The sequence below is a fragment of the Sciurus carolinensis genome, chromosome 17, assembly GCF_902686445.1.
Source record: "Sciurus carolinensis chromosome 17, mSciCar1.2, whole genome shotgun sequence".
NCBI classification, from domain to species: Eukaryota; Metazoa; Chordata; class Mammalia; order Rodentia; family Sciuridae; genus Sciurus; species Sciurus carolinensis.
Window position 1 is genome coordinate 18,209,394 of NC_062229.1, and position 19,121 is coordinate 18,228,514.

At 48.2% G+C, this 19,121-nt stretch overlaps 1 protein-coding gene and 1 pseudogene across 10 annotated transcripts in view; both read left to right on the top strand.

The window, feature by feature from the left end:
- Window positions 1–4,339: 4,339 nt before the first annotated feature.
- Window positions 4,340–19,121, top strand: part of LOC124968169 (olfactory receptor 7A10-like) — a 96,441-nt pseudogene continuing 81,659 nt past the window's right edge.
- LOC124968439 (adhesion G protein-coupled receptor E2-like) overlaps window positions 9,334–19,121 on the top strand; it is a 28,766-nt gene continuing 18,978 nt past the window's right edge. For 6 of the 10 annotated variants that reach the window (XR_007105723.1, XM_047530891.1, XM_047530892.1 and 3 more), the window contains exons 1-4: window positions 9,335–9,430; window positions 10,972–11,022; window positions 11,172–11,291; window positions 11,787–11,942. Coding sequence is in view for 9 of the 10 variants with exons in the window: in XM_047530891.1 (XP_047386847.1) it covers window positions 9,400–9,430; window positions 10,972–11,022; window positions 11,172–11,291; window positions 11,787–11,942 (358 nt within the window). In the remaining variant the exon portion in view is untranslated. Of the gene's footprint in view, window positions 9,431–10,971; window positions 11,023–11,171; window positions 11,292–11,786; window positions 11,943–17,756; window positions 18,169–19,121 lie in introns of those variants that run through there. The other 4 variants (XM_047530896.1, XM_047530895.1, XM_047530898.1 and 1 more) reach the window with 2 other exon arrangements.

The following is a 19,121-nucleotide window of genomic DNA, read 5'->3' on the forward strand; positions in this document are numbered from 1 at the left end:
CATCCTGTACTTTGTTGGCCAGTGAGCTGCATCCCTGGCCTAAATCCCCTAGGTTCAGTACAAATCCCAATACGTAACAACCCAAAACTTCCTCAACCACTGCCACCATCATCATGCCTGGTGGAAGACCAGTGCCCTGGAGCAGGAGAACTGGGAACACAGGAGGAAAGCCCATTATTATTCAGTTCATACCTGGGGGCAGATCTCTTAGCCTCTCTGGACCCCATTTGTACAGATGTAAAATGAGTCCATAACACTGTTGATCTCATATAGTGTACATCTATAAAAATCAAATGAAACAATACTTGTAACATTAACTTCAGTCCATCCTACACAAAAAAATCTAAATATATCTCTAATAATGACCTAATGTTTTATAAATGAAGGCATAAAGCATAAAATTCCTAAGTATGTGTTTAAAAAATCATGACTCCAAGGATTGTGGTAAGTTACCATGGCTTTATAACAAATGAATACAGTTCTTTCCCTTGATGAAGAGGGAATAGCAATTTTCTGAACATATTTGGAACTGTGTCCCTCTACAAGCCAGTGCTTGGGAGGTCCATGGAATCTAGCAAAGACAAGTACCTCAGACACTGAAGGAAATTGTAGCTAAGGATTGGGCAAAAATGGTAAGAAGTCTAGATCTCTGGAAGGTAGAGGATTTTATGGACAAAGAAAAATGAAGACTGGATTCCTGATTGCCCCAATCTCTTGGGAACATAGAATGAGCAGGAACATTTTCCTTTCTGCTCAGACCAATGTCCCCCAGGGAAGTCAGGTGCTCAGGGGATGGAGTGGTGAGAGGAATTGTACCTAATGAGCAGAGACAGGGAGCTACAAGTAGATGCCCTGATGTTGTCCCTCAGAATGTGCAATCCCAGGCTGAACAGCAGGACATGGTGGTTTGCTCTGGAGTCCTAAGTCTGACTCGGGGGTCAGAGCTTCACTCCTCATGCTGTCTTGTCTGGGGACAGAGATTCAATCTCCACCATCAACTGGGGAGGAATCCAGACATCCACAGGGAGACCTTCTCAGAGACCCATCCATGTATGTCTAAGACCCTGGTAGGTACTGCTGGAAATGCTCAGCCAGAACAGAAGCTGATAGAATTTACCTGAGGTCACTGAGAACGCAGCCAGCCCAGCCCAGAGCTGAGAGAGCTGTGTGTCTGCGTGCCGACTAACTCCTCTGCAACTTGTTTAACCTATTAATGAGCAGACTCTCTTAGACTCTGCAGTGCCTACCTCATTCTTGACAACTATATAACAGGAACAGAGTCAGTTGGATGAGAGTGGAAAAGTGGTGTAAATTATTTTCCATAAAAGAGAATATATCCAGGGAGTTCCCCAGTAGCAGGTTAGGCAAAATGAGTCCTGGGTGTAGCGGGCGCACAATGAGGCAAGGGTTTTTCTTTCTTTAATTTTCAGTCTGGAGTGTATTCGGGCCCATTTCCATATTCATTATAAAGGTGAGACTAATGAGCTCTTACAAATACTACCTTGCAACAATCCATCAGGAGACATGCATCTCACAGAATCTTCTCTCATGCTGGGTGTTCACAAGAACAAAATAAGTTTTATTTGATAGATTAAAGTAGAAGCTAAAGGGATTTATTTTGCAATTCTTTCCTTATTGCACAAACAATACATTTTTTAGCTCATTAGCCTTTTTTTTCCCCTCGTTGCAATTGGAAATCCTTTGCATTTATAGGATCTGGGGGTCTTTATATTCTGAGTTCAAAGAAACAATTGGAAGTTATTTTCACTAAGTTTGCTGTTTGCCATTTAGTTCTTTTATATATGTATTGACATTTTGAGAGGGAACATATGAACTTATGAATTTCACATGGCCACACCTATGAGTTGGTAACATTGCTCCATTGCTTCTTATGTTTACAGTTCTTCCTCATGATCTGTAGTAATCAAGTTCCTTTTATACCACTCTGTATCTCAGTACTTATCTGTTTTTCCTTATTACTCCCTTTTTTTTTTCCTTTTTGGTTTTGGTTCTATTATTATGAGCAGCAATCACCCTCTGCCCTCCTGTGAGACGTATTCTATTGCATTCAAGTGAAGGTTGCCTGTGTCTTTCTCATGAGCACAGGCTTCATACACAGGAGTGTCATTACCTCTATGAGATCCCCTCTCTGCACAGTTGGAATAGGTACCGGGCCTCCCGGGTTTACTGCTGGGAATAGATGAGGAGATGCAGGAACACACCTGGCCCAGGTGCCTGGCAGGAACTCAGGACGGGAGCTGTGGCCAGGCTATAACCAAGGTGGCTACTCAATTCCATCATTCTTACCCTTAGGTCCACAGTCATGAGCATATCTGGATCCATTCATGTTTTTACAGGGTGAAGTTATAACTTTGGATACCACTTCTTTCACTGCTCCTTTAAAAAAAGTATGTTTTATCATTTTATTTCCAGGTTTTTGTCAATCTTGAATTAGAGACTTGTGTTGAAGGAATTAAATAATTGTTGTTTTAGTTCTTTTGATGGAAATTTGATTTTAAACTTTCAATTTCATTTAATGACCTTGTTTTGAAAACATTTATTGATCTGTGTAGAAACTCTAAATTTATTTTTTTAATTTTCTCTATATCAATGCCCTTTGAAAACATAAAATGAACAGAACAGGCAGACTCTCTTCTTGTGTGGACCATACATTATAATGGCAAATATAGACTCCACGGAAATAAATGTGTGCATGTTATAGAGGATAAATCCTCTGAGGACAGGTGACAGAACGTCATGAGAGGTGCAGGATTTTATGGAGTTAGTCTAGATCAGCACCTCAGCTCATGTATTCCAAATTGGGAATGATCCTTTTAACACACTGTTGACCTCATTTTGCAATTATTTCGTTGAAGATTTTTGCCTCTATGTTCATCAAGCACATTGACCTGAAATTTTTCTTTTCTTGTTTAGTCCTTGTCAGGCTAAACTGAGGTCATTACAATATAGACCCCCTCCCCCCCGATCCTAACCAAGAGCGAGAAACAAGGAGGAGTCCACTTTGGTGCACAGGACACCTTTGAAATCAGAACAATGTGTGATTCTGCATACATGAGATTTTTAACATGGTCACACTCAGAGACACACAGAAGAGAAGGGTGGTGTCAGGGTGTGGAGTAGGGAATGTGGGCTTTGTGTTCCTGGGTGGAAAGTTAAAGTTGTATATGGAGATTAATGTCCAGACACCTGCTAGACAGCATGGAACCAGCACTAACAACAGGGTATTATTCATGTGAAAATTTGCTATCAATGTAGACCTCAGGGTAAGTGTTCTTGTCAGAGGAAAAACAACAAAATGATACAATAGGGACCCAGGGACACTCTTGGAGGTGACGGACGCATCTATGACACTGAAGTGTTGAAGGGACGGCCATGGTTCACACATGTCTGAATTCACCCTCTCGTCCGCATAAAGCATATGCAGTTCCTCGGGGGTCTGCTCCCTCAGTAAAGCCGCCCCCAGCAGCAGTCAGGAGAACAAAGGCCCCTCCTGAGACTCTCGGCATCTCCACGGCAGCAGGAAGGCAGCTCCTTCCTCAGCATTCACAGACGGGGCCTCTCCTCCTCCTGCCTGGCTCACTCTGGCTGCCACCCTGCTACCTTTGGAACCTGTTGCAGCAAGCACCATCCTCAGGCCTCTGTGCCACTCGGTCCTTCTGCCAGGCCCAGGCCTCTGCAGACCACCTAGGGGCACCCTCCTCTCCTGCAGGCCTCTGCTCAAGCATCACCCTTGACCTCTCTTACCTGGACCCCCATAAGGATAGCACCTCTACCTCCTTCCCTTCCTACCTATCCATGTTTGATTCATAGCAATTACACCATCTGTATATTATGTGCATATATTATGAGAATGCTCAATTTATTTTTAACAGTTTATAAATTTATAATATTTATAAGTATGTACTCAGTAATGTGTGATGTTCTCCTGTATGTACAAATCTATCTCCTCCCACAGGTATCCTCACTTCATGGAAAAAACCTCAGAAACCTTCTTCCAGTGCTGTTGCTTTTAGTGACTGTCTACCTTCATTCTCTCTCACGACTGGATCTTAGGCACTTTTATTTTTCAGCACCTGTGCCCCTGGTCCAGCCAATGCCAGGAACAGGATCAGAACTCAATGTCCTTCCTCAAGGACATGGAAGAATTGCTCACTGAAAATGTAGAATATACACCATGCTGAAGAAAATCCATAAGGACTGAAACTCCTAAATCAGTTAATTAGGGAACCAATCTCCTAACTAAGGATGGCACTGGGGTCACCCTAAAGGGGGCTAGGTACAAAAACTACTCATGTTTAATTTTTTCTCTTCACAGCACATGGAACCAAAAAATTTTACACACGTTTCAGAATTCATCCTTCTGGGATTTTCAGAGGACCCAGAACTGCAGCCCCTCCTCTTTGGGCTTTTCCTCTCCATGTACCTGGTCACTGTGCTGGGGAACCTGCTCATCATCCTGGCCACCATCTCAGACTCCCACCTGCACACGCCCATGTACTTCTTCCTCTCCAACCTGTCCTTTGTGGACATCTGCTTCACCTCCACCACCGTCCCAAAGATGCTGGTGAATATCCAGACCCAGAGCAAGGCCATTACCTATGCAGGCTGCATCACCCAGATGTGCTTTTTTGAATTATTTGTAGGGTTGGACAACTTCCTCCTGGCTGTGATGGCCTATGACAGGTATGTGGCCATCTGTCACCCCCTGCACTACACTGTCATCATGAACCACAGGCTCTGTGGATTGCTGGTTTGGGTGTCCTGGATCATGAGTGCTCTTCATTCCCTATTACAAAGTTTAATGGCACTGCGACTATCGTTCTGCACAGACTTGGACATACCACATTTTTTCTGTGAAACTAATCAGTTGGTTTATCTTGCCTGTTCTGACACTTTCTTAAACAATATGGTGCTGTATTTTGTAGCTGGGCTGCTGGGAGGTGGCCCCCTCGCCGGCATCCTTTACTCCTACTCCAAGATAGTCTCCTCCATCCATGCAATCTCATCAGCTCAGGGCAAGTACAGAGCCTTCTCCACCTGTGCTTCTCACCTCTCCATGGTCTCCTTATTTTACTGCACACTCCTGGGAGTGTACCTCAGTTCTTCTATTGTCCAAGATGCAGACTCAAGTGCAACAGCCTCAGTGATGTACAGCGTGGTCACCCCCATGCTGAACCCCTTCATCTACAGTCTGAGGAATAAAGATATCAAGAGTGCTCTGAAAAGACTCTTTGAGGAAGAAATTATTAAAAGGCCCATTTTCCTGGGTCTTAAAAATTGCTTTTGATCTCAGGGCTCAAAGCCTCAATGCAAAAAAATCACAACATTTTGATCTGATTTTAGATTCTATGACTTGTTCCTTCTATTCATTCTCTGGAGTTTTTCTTTGATTTCAATTTCTGTACAAAAGTTAAAAAGCACACCCTGCTAAGTTTTCAGCTCCCTCTGAGATCTGAACAGTTTATCATTTTCAATCCTGGATTAGAGATATTGGAAGTTCACTTTTATCTTGTGGGATGGATGACATGCATTTCTGAAAATCATTTCTTCTTAAATGACAGATCATACCCAGTAATTTTTCTTTGGTTGATACTAAAACACAGTCATGCATGGTACTCCTCCTATGAAAAAATGCATTTGACAATTAAGACAGCCTGTTCCATCCTGTACTGGAGGGAATCCCAAAACTGCAGTTTTGCCCTCGTGGGTCCCTCCTGCCTCCCTGTGTCCCCGTCTCAGCTGCTCTTCCTGATGATACAGATTCAAACAGACCAGTGAGCTTCATGGCTGAGCATCAGCTTTTCTTCTCACTGTTGGTACACTGCTCTCGTGCTCAGCTTGGTGAGCAGTTCTCTACCACAATCACTGGCAAAGCTTATTTTCAGATACTTGTCTCCACTTGAATTGTGACACGGAAAGAAAAACTTGAAATGACAGTTTAATTACTTCGGCCTCAGAATCAGAAAAGACTTTAAGATGAGATAAACGTCTGCATTACATGTTGTCTTGTTATGTAAAATACATCTTTTCATACTGCGAGTAGGATCACTGAGGTGTGGGAGGTTGGTGTTCGTGTATCGGGGTTTACTCACTGAGGATTGGTCGGCACTTTTCATGTTGCATTATTGAGTCATCTATTTGTTTCTGCTTAACAATGTCCAGTGCTACCTAGAAATGCAAATCCTTCCATTGATCTAAATGAAATATCCCCCCCCCCGTTTCTGAATTTCACCACTAGCACTAGAAGGGTAGTAAGTGAGCAATACCCATGTCCTCCATTATGTGCGTCCTTCAGGCTCAAATAACTTCAGTCCTCAAGATCAAGGGCTGACTCACAAGGGAGCTTTAATTCCTGCCCCATCGTGTGGTTTCCAGCCACAGGTTCTCCTGCCAACATGTTCTATTACTAAGCCAGGCTCAGAAAACCCCTCACCAGGTAGTCCCATCTGGTGATAAAAGCCTCATTAAACCATTTGCGTTGAGGACCACTTGTTCTGCAGCAATAGCTAGCCCTTACAATAACAAAAGGGAACAAATCTGAGGATAATTGTAATAAAGTGCCAGTGTGCATTTTTGGTATTTGTTCTAATTTTGAAGACAATATTCACAGTTGGATACAAAAGATGGGGTATAATAATCACAGGTTGCTCAGGTATAACCAATTAGAACAAATTAAAAATTTTTTTTAAATCACAGGTTGCAGGGATGAGGGTTTGGACACCTGTGGGGACTGTACTTCTGTCCATCACATCCACCATCCACCAAGCAGCTCTGACCTAAGGCAGCTCATGCACATGTGCACACACACACACACACACACACACACACACACAAAATCACTAACATGATTCTCACCTTGACCACTGGCTTGAATGAAGTGTCCAGCCAACTTTTCTGTGGCAGCCGTCAGTGACAACAAAGGAGCAGGTGTGACTGTCTCCCAATAAAACTTCACTTTCCGAGACCCAAACTTGAACCTGATGCAAATCAAAACCACGATGAGATGCACTTCACACCCCAAAATGAATATAGAGAAGCGAAGACTGCATAATCCCCCTTGGAGGTGGAATCTAGAACTGCTGAACTCTTGCAAGTGGAGAGTAGAGTAATGGTAACCAGGACAGGGATGAGCGGAGGGCAACAGAGGTTGTCAAAGGGCACAAAGGAGGAATGCGTCCTGATGTTCTGCTGCATACTAGAGAGACTAAAGCTGATCAGCATGTAATCGTCTTTTTAATCTAGAAGATTTTGGATGATCTCAGTGCAAAGAAATGATACATGTTTAAAGTGGTGCATGTGTCCATTACCCTGAAATGATCATCACACATTATTGACAAAAGTTGTCAATAAGTAGTATAAAAAGTAACAATTTTTTGAAAAAGAAAATAATAATATTGGTGAGGATGGGGAGAATTTGGAATCCTCATACACCACTTCTGGGAATGTGGAATGGTCCAGTCACTGTGGAAAACAGTTTGGCAGTTCCTCAGAAAGTTAAATAACACCACCCCAAAGAACAGAAAACCGGGACTCAAATAGATGCTTGTCCACCAATGTCGATAGTAGCATTATTTAGTGCTAAGTTGCTGAAGCTGGCTTTAAACTTGCAATCCTTCTGCCTCAGCCTCCTGAGCTGCTGAGACAAAGAGAAATTTATATGTTCTTAACTGAAAAAGAAAAAAAATAGCTAATAAATACACAGTCATTGAGGAAAGTGAAATTAATTTGAAAAAACAAGGAGCTAATATTTCATTCGTTTAGGAAAATCTACCAAGTTGCTTATATTCAATCATTGTTAGACCAGGGTGAAAAGGATATCCCTACATGGTAGGTACTGGAGTAAATTTATGTGGACACTTTATTCAGCAATTTGGTACAGTTATGAAAATTTAAGCTGTGTACACCTAAGGCCCAGAAATCACACTTCTTTTAATCTAGCTTACATTAAACAATCCTGTGTTCACAGAAAGCTATTTTTAAGGTTTACTGCAGTATATTTGCAAGAATAAGAAATTCCACAACCTACAAGCAACTATCAATAAAGAATAGCAAAATAAATAGGGTATGCCAGTATAAATTTTTAAAATAGGCTACATCTGTCCATAGGATAGCTCTTATACTGATATAAAAAGATCTCCAATACACAAAGTTAAATGGCAAAGGCAAGCTGAAATATAATACATATGTTATTATCAAGTTAATACTTACAGTATAATATTGTATCTTTTTACAGGTGGAAGGTGAAAAGCCTAAGGTTAGGAACAGTGATTTAAAAGTATAACAGCCGCCATTGGTAAGATGAGATTGTTTTCAACAGTGCCTATCATTATTAGTATTATTTAAATGTTACAAGTGTTGGCTTAGGACTTGTAAGGGAGAACACACATTATATTCATAATGGATGAGATTTCAGCTGAGCAAACTCAGATTGGGACAGGAAGCAATGCAGAATTTGGTGTAATCTGGGGGAAGGGGCATTTAAAATTACAGTGCACGCAGAGCACACTTGGACTTTTAACAATAAAGTCCGCAAAGAATAAGGTGTCTTCCGGGTATTTGGAAGACTAGTTTAATTTTTCACAGCAATTACTTGTTTTTCTTTCAATGTGATTATGAACGATAAATACAGAAAAAATTAATGCTAAAATTTATAAAGAGCAAGAGTAGCATGGGGACCCAGGTGGCTCTGCAGGAACTGCCTTCTTGGATTTTTTGGGTGTGAGGGTCGGGAGCTCCAAGTCTTGTCTCAGGTTGGGGAGCTGGTGCTCTGGGTGGAAGGGAAGCAGTAAGACATGAGCTTACACAGACTCACCCTCTCCTGCCCTGGAGGAGAGTCATGTCTTGGGCCACTTTACTTCTCCTGACCCCCCATCTACTGAAACTCCACTTTACTTCTCCTGACCCCCCATCTACTGAAACTCCAAGTTCTTTATTTAATCATGAGGCTTGTTTTAATGTAAATTATACAAGTAAGTCTACTAACAGATCATAAACAGATAAGTCGGTTCATTCTGAACCAAGGTCCTTAGAGGGACAAGAAGACTAGTAGAATGATCCTTCATGTTTGAGGCTTCTAGTACACAGCGTCACACCTTCCCATATCAAAAGACTCAAGAGTCGCCCCCAAGGAATCTTCAGCACAATTACCACCCATACTCAGCAAATATTTGGAAAAAGACCTCTGAGTTCTGAGAAATCCACCTCTGCTAGGAGGAAGAAAGCATCCAGATCAGTGATTTCCTAAATGTGGTCCTCTTAGTCACGAGTCATATTTAAACAGGAAGTATTCTTATCACGAGTCATATTTAAACAGGAAGTATTCTTAACTCAGACCAGAACTGAAAGTCCCCTGTGCCTGGACTTGCTGGCCTTTGCACCATGAGAAGCAGATGTCCAAGACTGCTGCCAGGTAAGTCCAGTCATGACCTTGGTGACAGACAAGAACGAGAGCCAGGGGCCACCCCTCCAGTCCTTTGCTTCATTTCTGGCTTGTTTCTCACTGTCCCTACAAGAGAGAGCAGAGAAGATAGTTTTAAAGGATATCAGCTCTTTTTTTTTTTTTTTAATTAAGTTCTCCAAGGAGAAAGTTAGTCCTGGAAAGTTACTCCCTAGTGCAAACTTTGGGACTTAGTGGGAATTCCTCATTATATTCCCCGTAGGCAGCAGGTTCCAGACCTTGCTAGGCTCAGGCCCCGTCCCCTCCCCCAGACCCTCTGGGAGGTGCCGCCTGGGCTCTCTCTGAGGAATGGACAGGTCCAGAGAAACAGGACCAATGGGGCACTATACAGAGAGAAGGAAAGACGATTATTTTAAGGCTATGGCTCATGCAATTGTGCAGGCAGAGAAGTCCAGGCTCTGCCAGGTAGGTGGCAGGTGGAGACCCAGGGAAGAGCTGATGTTGCAACTGGAGTCCAAAAGCAGCCCAGGTGCACAACTCCCTCCTCCTAGGAGGATCAGTCCTATTGCTCGTAAGGCCTTCTATGGATCAGATGAGGCCCACCTACAGGATAGAGGCATTCTGCTTTACTCCAAGTCTCCACATTTAACGGGGTCTCATCTGAAGAATGCCTCACGCCGGCATCTAGTGTTTGACCAACTGTCTGAGTACCACCTCTAGATAAATCGAGAAAAAATGAACCATCAAAACTCCTAGACTTTATTTTAGGGATAGATAAACACTCTTCATCTCCTTGCCTGTCTCTCTCTGGTGAATAGCAAGGAGCTATCTAAGGCCCTTTGACTTGAGGCGGGTCCCCCAGGATGTGCCCTGGGAGGGGGCAGCTGCCAAGCGTCAGGAACATCAGGAGGAGGGGCCCCTCCAGCCTGAGCCAATATGCCCACAGCATCTTCCTGTTGGGGAAGGGAATAAGTCACCACTGGGTCTCAGGACAGGCCATGGGCTGACAACAGTGGCATCGGATGTGGCTCTCAGGTGCCCCAGTCACAGTTGCAGCCTGGGTGGCTGGTGTGGTGTGTGTCCCTGAGAAAGGGGACAGGGCCAGAGAGCCTGAAAGACCAAGCTGGGGACCTGAGAGACCCGCCGGTCCAGACCCTTCTCTCCTACCTAAAGAACACGATGTGCTAAACCCCCAGACACATTGGGGTTTGTTTCCACACAACCCTAGGAAGTGGGGCCATGTCGGCCCCATTCTGCAGAAAGGGAAACTGAGGCAGGGGCAGGGAGGCAACCTGCCTGTGCTCCAGGATCTGATCCAGGGCCGCCGGGCTCCAGCCTCCTGCCCACGGGCCAGGAAAGCCACGGCTGGAGCCCAGACCTTGCTAGGCTCAGGCCCCTTCCCGTCCCCCAGACCCTCTGAGAGGCGCTACCTGGGCTCTCTGAGGAATGGACCAGGTCCCAGCCCCGGGTGGGTCCGCGGCCCCCTGCCCTCAAATGCACGGCCTTCGGCCTCCTCTCCCTGCTGGGCCTGACCCGCCCTCTCTGTGTCGCAGCCCTGTGTGTCCTGCTGAGTCTCTCGAGAGCCGGAGCCCAGGACTCGGAGGGTGAGTGTGCTGGGAGCCGTGTCCCCAGCCGGAGCCTGGGGAAGGGCCCCTCCCCCAGCCCAGGAGGAGAGAGGCCTCCCCACCACCCTGGGTGCTCCTCCGGGACCACGCTGCCCCCTCCCAGCCTCTGACCAGTCTATGCCCCACAGCCTGTGCCAGCTGGTGCCCTCCGCACTCGGAATGTGTCAATGCCACCGCCTGTCGCTGCAAGCCAGGGTTTGCTGCTTTGTCTGCAGAGGTCTTCACGGACCCTCTGGAGATCTGTGATGGTAAAGAGGCTTGGGGCGGGGCGGGCACACCAGAGACTGCGGGGCATGGCCCAGTGCCAGTGGGGTCGTGGGTAATGGTCAGAGTCTCGGCCTTTGACCTCGAGACCATCATCAAAGACAGAAAAGAAAAAGGAAACAGGAAGAAGGTGGAGAGATCAGGAAATGTGTGTGGCTTCCTGCAGAGAGAGGACCTGGGCCCCAGGAGTTGGTCTCAGTCTGCCCTCAGGTCTGGGGAGGGTGACATTGAGCTTCTAGTCCACTCCCCACCTTGGCATTGTCCCCTGTGTCCAAACCGGGGGTGTCAGCCAGAGGACTGAGATGAACAGAGTAGATTGTGTGGTCTTCAGGAATGGCTTGCTCCAGCCAGAGCACAGCCTCAGCATTACAGCCCAGGATTCTCTCCAAGAGATTCTAACTCAACATCAGACCCCATGCTGGGGTCAGGTAGGGGACAGGAGTCTCTTCCCTGAGACCCATGGCCCTATTATGTTGCAGACATCAACGAATGTGGGCCACCCATGAAAGTGTCCTGTGGAAAATTCGCAGACTGCCAGAATGTGGAGGGCAACTATTACTGCACTTGCAGCCCAGGATACGCGCTCCTTTCTGGGGCAAAAACGTTCACCAATGCAAGTGAGAACACCTGTCAAGGTAAGGCCCACCCCTCGCCCGCCCTTGGCATGAAGATCAGGACAACAGGGCTGCTCCAGGACAGTGCCCAGTTACCGCTTCAGCACCTGGACTCGGAGACGGGGCAGCTGTGCCTGCACCCGCCACCAGGGGAGGCAGGGGGTGAGGGCCAGGGCCCTCTGGAACCAGCTGCCTGGGCCCCATCCTGATAGCTGTGCCTGTGACGATGGCCAGGGTGCTCATCAGGAACCCTGTGAACTTGTGAGATGTGATGACATCATTGTGATTTTCTGTTTAAAAAGAAAACAAAAGCCCTGCACAGTGATCTGTGCCTGTGGTCTCAGCTACTGGGAGACTGAGGCAGGAGGATCACTGGAGGCCAGGAATTCAAGGCCAGCCTGGGAAACAGAGAAAGACCCTGTCCCAAGGAGGAAAAAGTGGGCGGAGAAGTAAAAAAAAAGATAAAGAAAAAAAAAAGAGAAAAGAAAAGAGAAACCACAGGAAAGAGCCCCTATGTTCTAAAACTAAACACAAAAGCAGAGGCTGGGGTGCAGCTCCCGGCAGAGCGCTTGCCTAGCAGAGCGCTTGCCTAGCAGAGCAAGGCCCTGGGCTCCCTCCTGGCACTGCCAAAAACCAAAACCAAAGGTGGCTTTGCTCTCAATTCACTGTGTGACTTCAGACAAGTCACTTCACCTCTCTGTGCCTCTGTTCGCCCATCTGTAGAAGGGGAGTCGTGGGCTGGGGCGTAGCTCAGGGGTAGAGCACTTGTCCAGCAGGCGCGAGTCCCTGGGTCAGGCCCCAGCACCAGGGGCGGAAGTGGGGAGGGGAGCCATAGGTGCTTCCTCATAGAATTGAGGGACATGAGGTCCAAAGGCACTTGGCAGGTCCTGGTTCACAGAAAGTGCTATTTCAGCGATGGCTTTGGACTTCAAAAGGGCCTGGGCCCTAGGAGTTGCTCTCAGCCTGCCCTGAGGTCTGGGGAGGGCGATGCTGAGCTTCCAGCCCATCCCCACCTCAGCATCCCCTGGGTCCAGATCCAGGGCTGCAGCCAGAGGACTGAGATGCACAGGGACCACCTCACGTCCTCCATGCCCCCAGGTCACAAGGGTTGGGGTCCAGAGAGATACTCCCGTGGCATCCGAGGGCCAAGGCCCTGGTGTACCCATGTGGTGCCCGCTGCACGCACACCGTCCCACCAGCACAGAGAGGCAGGGTGGTAGGAAGGCCAAGCTCAGATGCAGGGATCAACTCTTGGGGTCCAAAACCTGGATTGGTCATCAGTTAGCAGCATCGTATCAGCATAATCGCTTCCTCTCTCTGAGCCCTGGGTATATCCTGCTATCCTGCCCCCCAGGAGCCTGGAACCCCCGAGATCCCATGAGGGCTGTGGCTGTCAGTGACTGGTTTCTTGGGGGATCCGAGGAGACAGGGAGGGAAGCCCAGGATTGTGTGTGAAGTGTGGAGCGTGGTGCAAGGACCCCTGGGGCGCCGCCACACCCAGTCAGCTCAGCTCCACCTCAGCCCCTCCACCTGGAGCACGTGCCTGCAGCCAGTCCTACCAGCTGGGAACAGAGGAGGAGACATCTGATCACCACGTGGGGGCAGGACAGGGGGCCCTTAGTGTGCATCCGCCCCTGTTCCAGGCCGGTCTGCTGCTGCTTCACACAGCCCAGGTGAGCAGTATCCTGCAGGTAGACCAGAAGCCCTCCCTGCCTCATCCTGACTCCATGAATCCTTCTGGGCCCTAAGAATCTTTGTCCCTTTCTGGAACACCCCGGCCCATTCTGCCATGAACTTTTACTCATTCCTGTCTTGGGTTCTTCTGAAGCTGTTGCTGTTAGCCTTTCACCTCCAGCTTCTGTTCTGTGGGTCCCTGGGACTCTCATAGGGGACCTGCTGCATGAGCATCTTCCTCTCCTATTTAGAGAACAGAGAGGGACGAGATGCCAGGAAGCACCCAGGGCCTCAGCTGGGGCTGCTGGGAGAAGCTTCTGCATTTCTTATCTGTGGCCAACTCTGATAAGGGGGATCTTCTGCCCGAGGAGGAAGCAGCAGACTCCCCTGGAGACGTGCTGGGGCACCTGGGAAAGGCCATCAATGTCCACCTGCATTGCTGAGTGTCACACTAGGAGCTGGGGGTTTCTTGGGGATGATCAAGGGGTGCATTTGTGCCACGTGAGGAAACAGAGGTGGAAGCTGGCAGGGGGCTGGGGCCTGAGCACCTGGGTTTTTTGTGTTCTATGTTTTGTTTGTTTGTTTGGTACTGGGGATTTAACCCTGGGCGCTTTACCACTGAGTCGCATTCCCAGACCTTTTAATTTTTTTATTTTGAGACAGGGCCTCACTAAATTGCTTAGGGCCTCGCTGCTGTTGAGGCTGGTCTCAGACTTGCCTCAGCCTCCTGAGTCACTGGGATGATAGGCATGCGCCACCATACCTGGCTTGAGCACCTAGCTTTTGTTCTTGTTGCTGCTCTGTGGCAGGGGTTTTCTAAATTATTATAAAATATGCATACCATAAGATGTATCATTTTAACCACGTTCCAGTGTACTAGTTCTGTGGCACCGGGGACATTCGTGTTATACAACCATCTCAGTCATTCCTCCCCAGGAATGTTTTCCTGGGTTTTTTTTTTTTTTCCCTTTATTTCTTTAACTGACAAATAAAAATATTGTACATATTCATCACGTACAGAATGATGTTTTGAAATAGGTATGCATACCGGGATGGCTAAATTGAGATGATTAGCGTATGCAATGCCTCACCTGCTTATTTTTGTGGTAAGAACACTTCAAATCTAATCCCTTAGTGATTTTTCAAGAATACAGCACATTGTCCAGACCCAGTGGTACACACCTATATTCCCAGCAGCTCGGGAGGCTGCTGAGGCAGGAGGGTCACAAGTTCAAAGCCAGACTTCGCAATTTAGCAAGGCTCCAAGCAACTTAGTGAGACCCTGTCTCAAAATTAAAAATAAAAAGGGCTGGGGATGTGGCTCAGTGGTATTTGAAGACAGTCTACTGCCTTTTGTCACAGTGAGGGATGCCAAGCGTACTTTTCTCTGCCTGCTCCCCACACGTGTTCCCACCCAGTTCCCACAACGGCCATTCCAACAGGCGTGAGGCCATGATCCGTCACCCCTCATTTCTAGTCCCCTGATGATCAGCAATGGCAAGTGTTTTCTTCTATGCCTCTGGGCCATTTGCCTGCCATTTTCTGAGAAATGTCTATTCAGGTTATTTGCCCATTTATGAATGGGGTTAATGGTTTTCTTTTTTTTAATGTTTTTTAGTTGTAGATGGACACAATATTTATTTATTTTTATGTGGTGCTGAGAATCAAACCCAGGGCCTCATACATGCAAGGCAAGCGCTCCACCACTGAGCCACAACCCCAGCCCTGATATTTGATCAAGCTCCTTATTATATTTTCCATATTAACACCTAATAAGATGTGTGGTTTCAGCATATTTCTCCTATTCCTTAAGTTGTCTCTTTACTCTGTTGACCATTTTCTTTGCTTTACAAAAGCTGTTAGTTTGCTACAATCCCATTTGTCCACTTTTGTTTTGTTGCCCGTGCTTTTGGGGTCCCATCCAAAAAACCACTGGCCAGATCAAAGTCATGAAGCTTTTCCCCTGTGTTTTCTTCTAAGTAGTTTCACAATTGCCAATCTTACATGTCACTATTTAATCTGAGCTCATTTTTATGTGGTCTGACATAAGGGCCTGGTTTCCTCCTGCGTTTGCATATCCAGTTTTCCCAAGACCATTTATTGAAGAGTTCTTTCCCCATTGTGCGTTCTTGATCAATCAACTGTAAATATGTGGATTTCTTTCTAGGCTTTCTATTCTATTTCCTGGGTACGTGGGTCTGTTTTCATACCAGTAGCACCCTTTTTTGACCACTACAGCTCAGCTCTACAGTACATTTTGAAGCCAAGGGATGGGAGATCCCCAGCTTTGCTCTTTCTTGAGCACCTGGCTGTGTCCTCAGGGGTTAATGATGAGTATTTCTCTGGGAAGCTCTTGGCGATGATCCCCACCACCACTGCTTTGGCATCAAGGGTGGCCATCACTGCCCCTTTCTCTGAGTGGAAACCACCCGTAGGACCCCAGTAGTGGAAAGATTCCCACAGGGGAGGGTTCAGGGATGGCTGAGCCTCCACTGCCACTCAACGATGGAGGGGGAGATGTAGATCCCTTGCTAGGCCCCCTCTGGCACAGAATCTGAATCTACACATCCTTGGGCTCTGTGGTCCTCGGGACTTCCAGAGCAACCCAGCCTCAGCAGGTCCACCTGGGATCTTAGTCCTGTCTGAGTCTCACAGCAGCGTCAGGTCAAGCACCGGGATCCCTTCTCTGAGAGAAAACACAACTTTGGGAGGTGAGCCTTTGTCTTGTTGTGTTGCACACGTCAACAAATGTGGGCCAGGCATGACGATGTCCCATGGAAAGTAGGCAGACGTAGCGGGGCCAGAGCAGAGGGGCACTACTCCGCACACGCAGCCCAGGCTGTGTGCTCATTTCTGGAGCCAATTTTTTTTATTAATGACAGCCAGAACACCGGCAAGGTGGACCCTCCCCTCAGCCCCGCTCCCTATTGTAAGGCTTGAGGTTACCAGACCCTTTGCTGTGACATCTAGAAGGAAGAACCCTGGTTACAGGAGAGGTACCCTGGTCTGAGACAGGCAGGTGTGCATGTACCTGTCCCTACACAGAGGTAGCATGAAGGCCAGAGGCAGGCTCTGCAGCTGGCTTCCTGGGTCCAAATCCCGACTGCACACCTGTTAGCTGCATGTTATTAGTCAAAACACTCCCTTTCTTCGAACTTGATTTAACCATCTGTATTAAGAAAATGATAGTAACAGTGTCTACCAGGAGGATTAAGAAAATTACAAATGTCTTTAAGAGAGCCTGGCACATGGTGGGTGCTGACTCATCTTAGGCGTTTAAAAGCATTATTCCGTGGTACACCCACTTAAGGAGTTTCCCAGGGAGTTTGAGTCTTCCTGGGACCATGTCCCTGCTACTCAGAAGAAAGCTATTTCCACACAATTTGCTCCAGTCCTTGCCATGGTCTTGCCTGACTCATGATCCCCAGGAGGAATAACTCCTGTTCAGCTTCAGCTTTGCCTCCATTCCAGAGCAAGATGGTTAGACAAAGAAAGCTGCTTTGGGCATCCATGGGGCCAGATGGAATCCAGCAATGGGCAGGAAGGAGCCAGGACTCACCAAGAGAAATGTTAGTGCCAAGGACAGAGAGAAAAAGGAGGGTACATGAAGGTAGGAGGTACACCAGGCTAAACTGAGGATACAGGGTCCCTGTGGGTGCGCATTGTGCCATGTGTACACGTCCTGGCCAAAGGAAAATGCTTTGCTATGAATTGTCAAAAAGCTCCTCCTCTCCAGGAAGACACAGCCACATGTGATGCCTAGAAAGTGGGTGGGTTTTCAGCTCCTGCTTATGCATGTGCTTGGGCACCCTGAGGCAATGAGCGACCTAGACAACTGCACCTAGGGGTCGCAGATCCTTCTAAGCACAGACCCTCCTTCTCAGATGGTGGCTGTTGTTATTGAGGAGGTGCATTGCTGGGTTAGAAATAAGCCAGGGCTTCAGGGGTGAAGGACAGAGCTCATTCAGGTGGATGGGCACAGGTGAGCAGGGGTGAGGTCCCCTCCCAGTGGACTCCACAGGGAAAGAGCCGACTTCTGGTTTGGAAGAACCCTGCAGGTGAGGCCTCTGCTCAGTGAGGGGCTCAGCTGGGCCCTACTTCTACCCCTCCTCACCCTTCAACACTATGGTCTCCACTGCACCTGAAGATATAGCCACTGACCTCACAGTCCAGGAAGCCTACGATGGGCAGACCTGATACCCACTCCCTGGGTTCCTTGCCCCACCCTCTCGAGGCATCTGAGAACTGTGAAAGACACTTGGCCGCCCATCCCCATTCACTCCCCAAGACCCAGAACCTGCGCAGAGGGCCACTTCTGGACTTTCAGGACACCCTGCTGCCCAGCTGGCATCCTTTTTCCATGAACCGAAAGCGGGTGGAACTCAAGATATTCCAGGAGCCCGCGGCGAGCACAGTCCAGCGCCATTCTGTCCTCTCGCACTGTTAGTGGCTGCCGGGATGAGACCTGACCGTTCCCACAGGGGCTCAGCCACACCTGGAACACTCTCTGGTCCCCCAGCCACGATGGACCCAGGGACCCGGTCCAGAAATACAGGAGGAAGGAGTATCAAGGGTAGGCCCCGGTTTCCAGCCAACACTCCTGCGGGGAGAAGATGCGTTTCTCAACCACTAGCTCCTCAACCTCGCCCTTCTTGGCCACGCCCCCACCAACCGTGCCCTCGTCAACCACGCCCACCAACCACACCCTCATCGACCACGCCCTCATCAACCACGACCTTCTTGGCCACGCCCTCATCGGCCACGCCCTTCTCCACCGCTCTGCATCATTCATTTCACTGCCCTGCTCTGCATCCTGACTCCCCACTAACTTTGGTCCACTTGAGGGCACTGGAGGATGGTGTGGCAGGGGTGGGCAGGGTGACATCGAGTTGGGTGGAGGAAGATGCTCCAGTCTGGAACACACAGCGAGAGGGTGACACCGAAGACTACTGCCCAGCCCCAACCCGCTCCAAAGAAGGTCAACCCAGATCTCAAGGGGATTGACTACTGGGAACAGAGAGATGCTGGGTCCCACTCAGCAGGCCCACAGTTCTGTGTCCCTGGTGGAGTTGAAGGACAGATGGCAGAAGTGCCTGCCACCTCTCCCTATCAGCACAGCTCCACTCTCTGCCGCTGTCTTCACCCACAGCTGGCCTGGATAGAACATGGATGCCTTCATGGGGGTCAGGAGGACACCAGCAAGGTCCCGGGGCTGCCTGACTGGATGTCGACCCTGGCCTCTCTGGCATGGTCCTCACTCCTGTCCCTGCCATTGATCTTGTCCCAGTGAGCCTGGCTCAGGGGCGGATCTCAGTTCATCTCCTTGGAGCTGGGCTCCCAGAGCTAGTGGGACGAGAGGGCACTGTCCTGCTAGGTCACTGGGACCCCAAGGAAAACTCAGTCATCGAGCAGCCACGCTAGCAGAATCAGGCCAAAGGCCCCCCTGGAAGCCAAGACAGACCCGCCTCGGGAGCTCAGAGCTTCCCAGCACGCAGCTCCAGGAGGACCCATCTGGCCTCTGCTCCA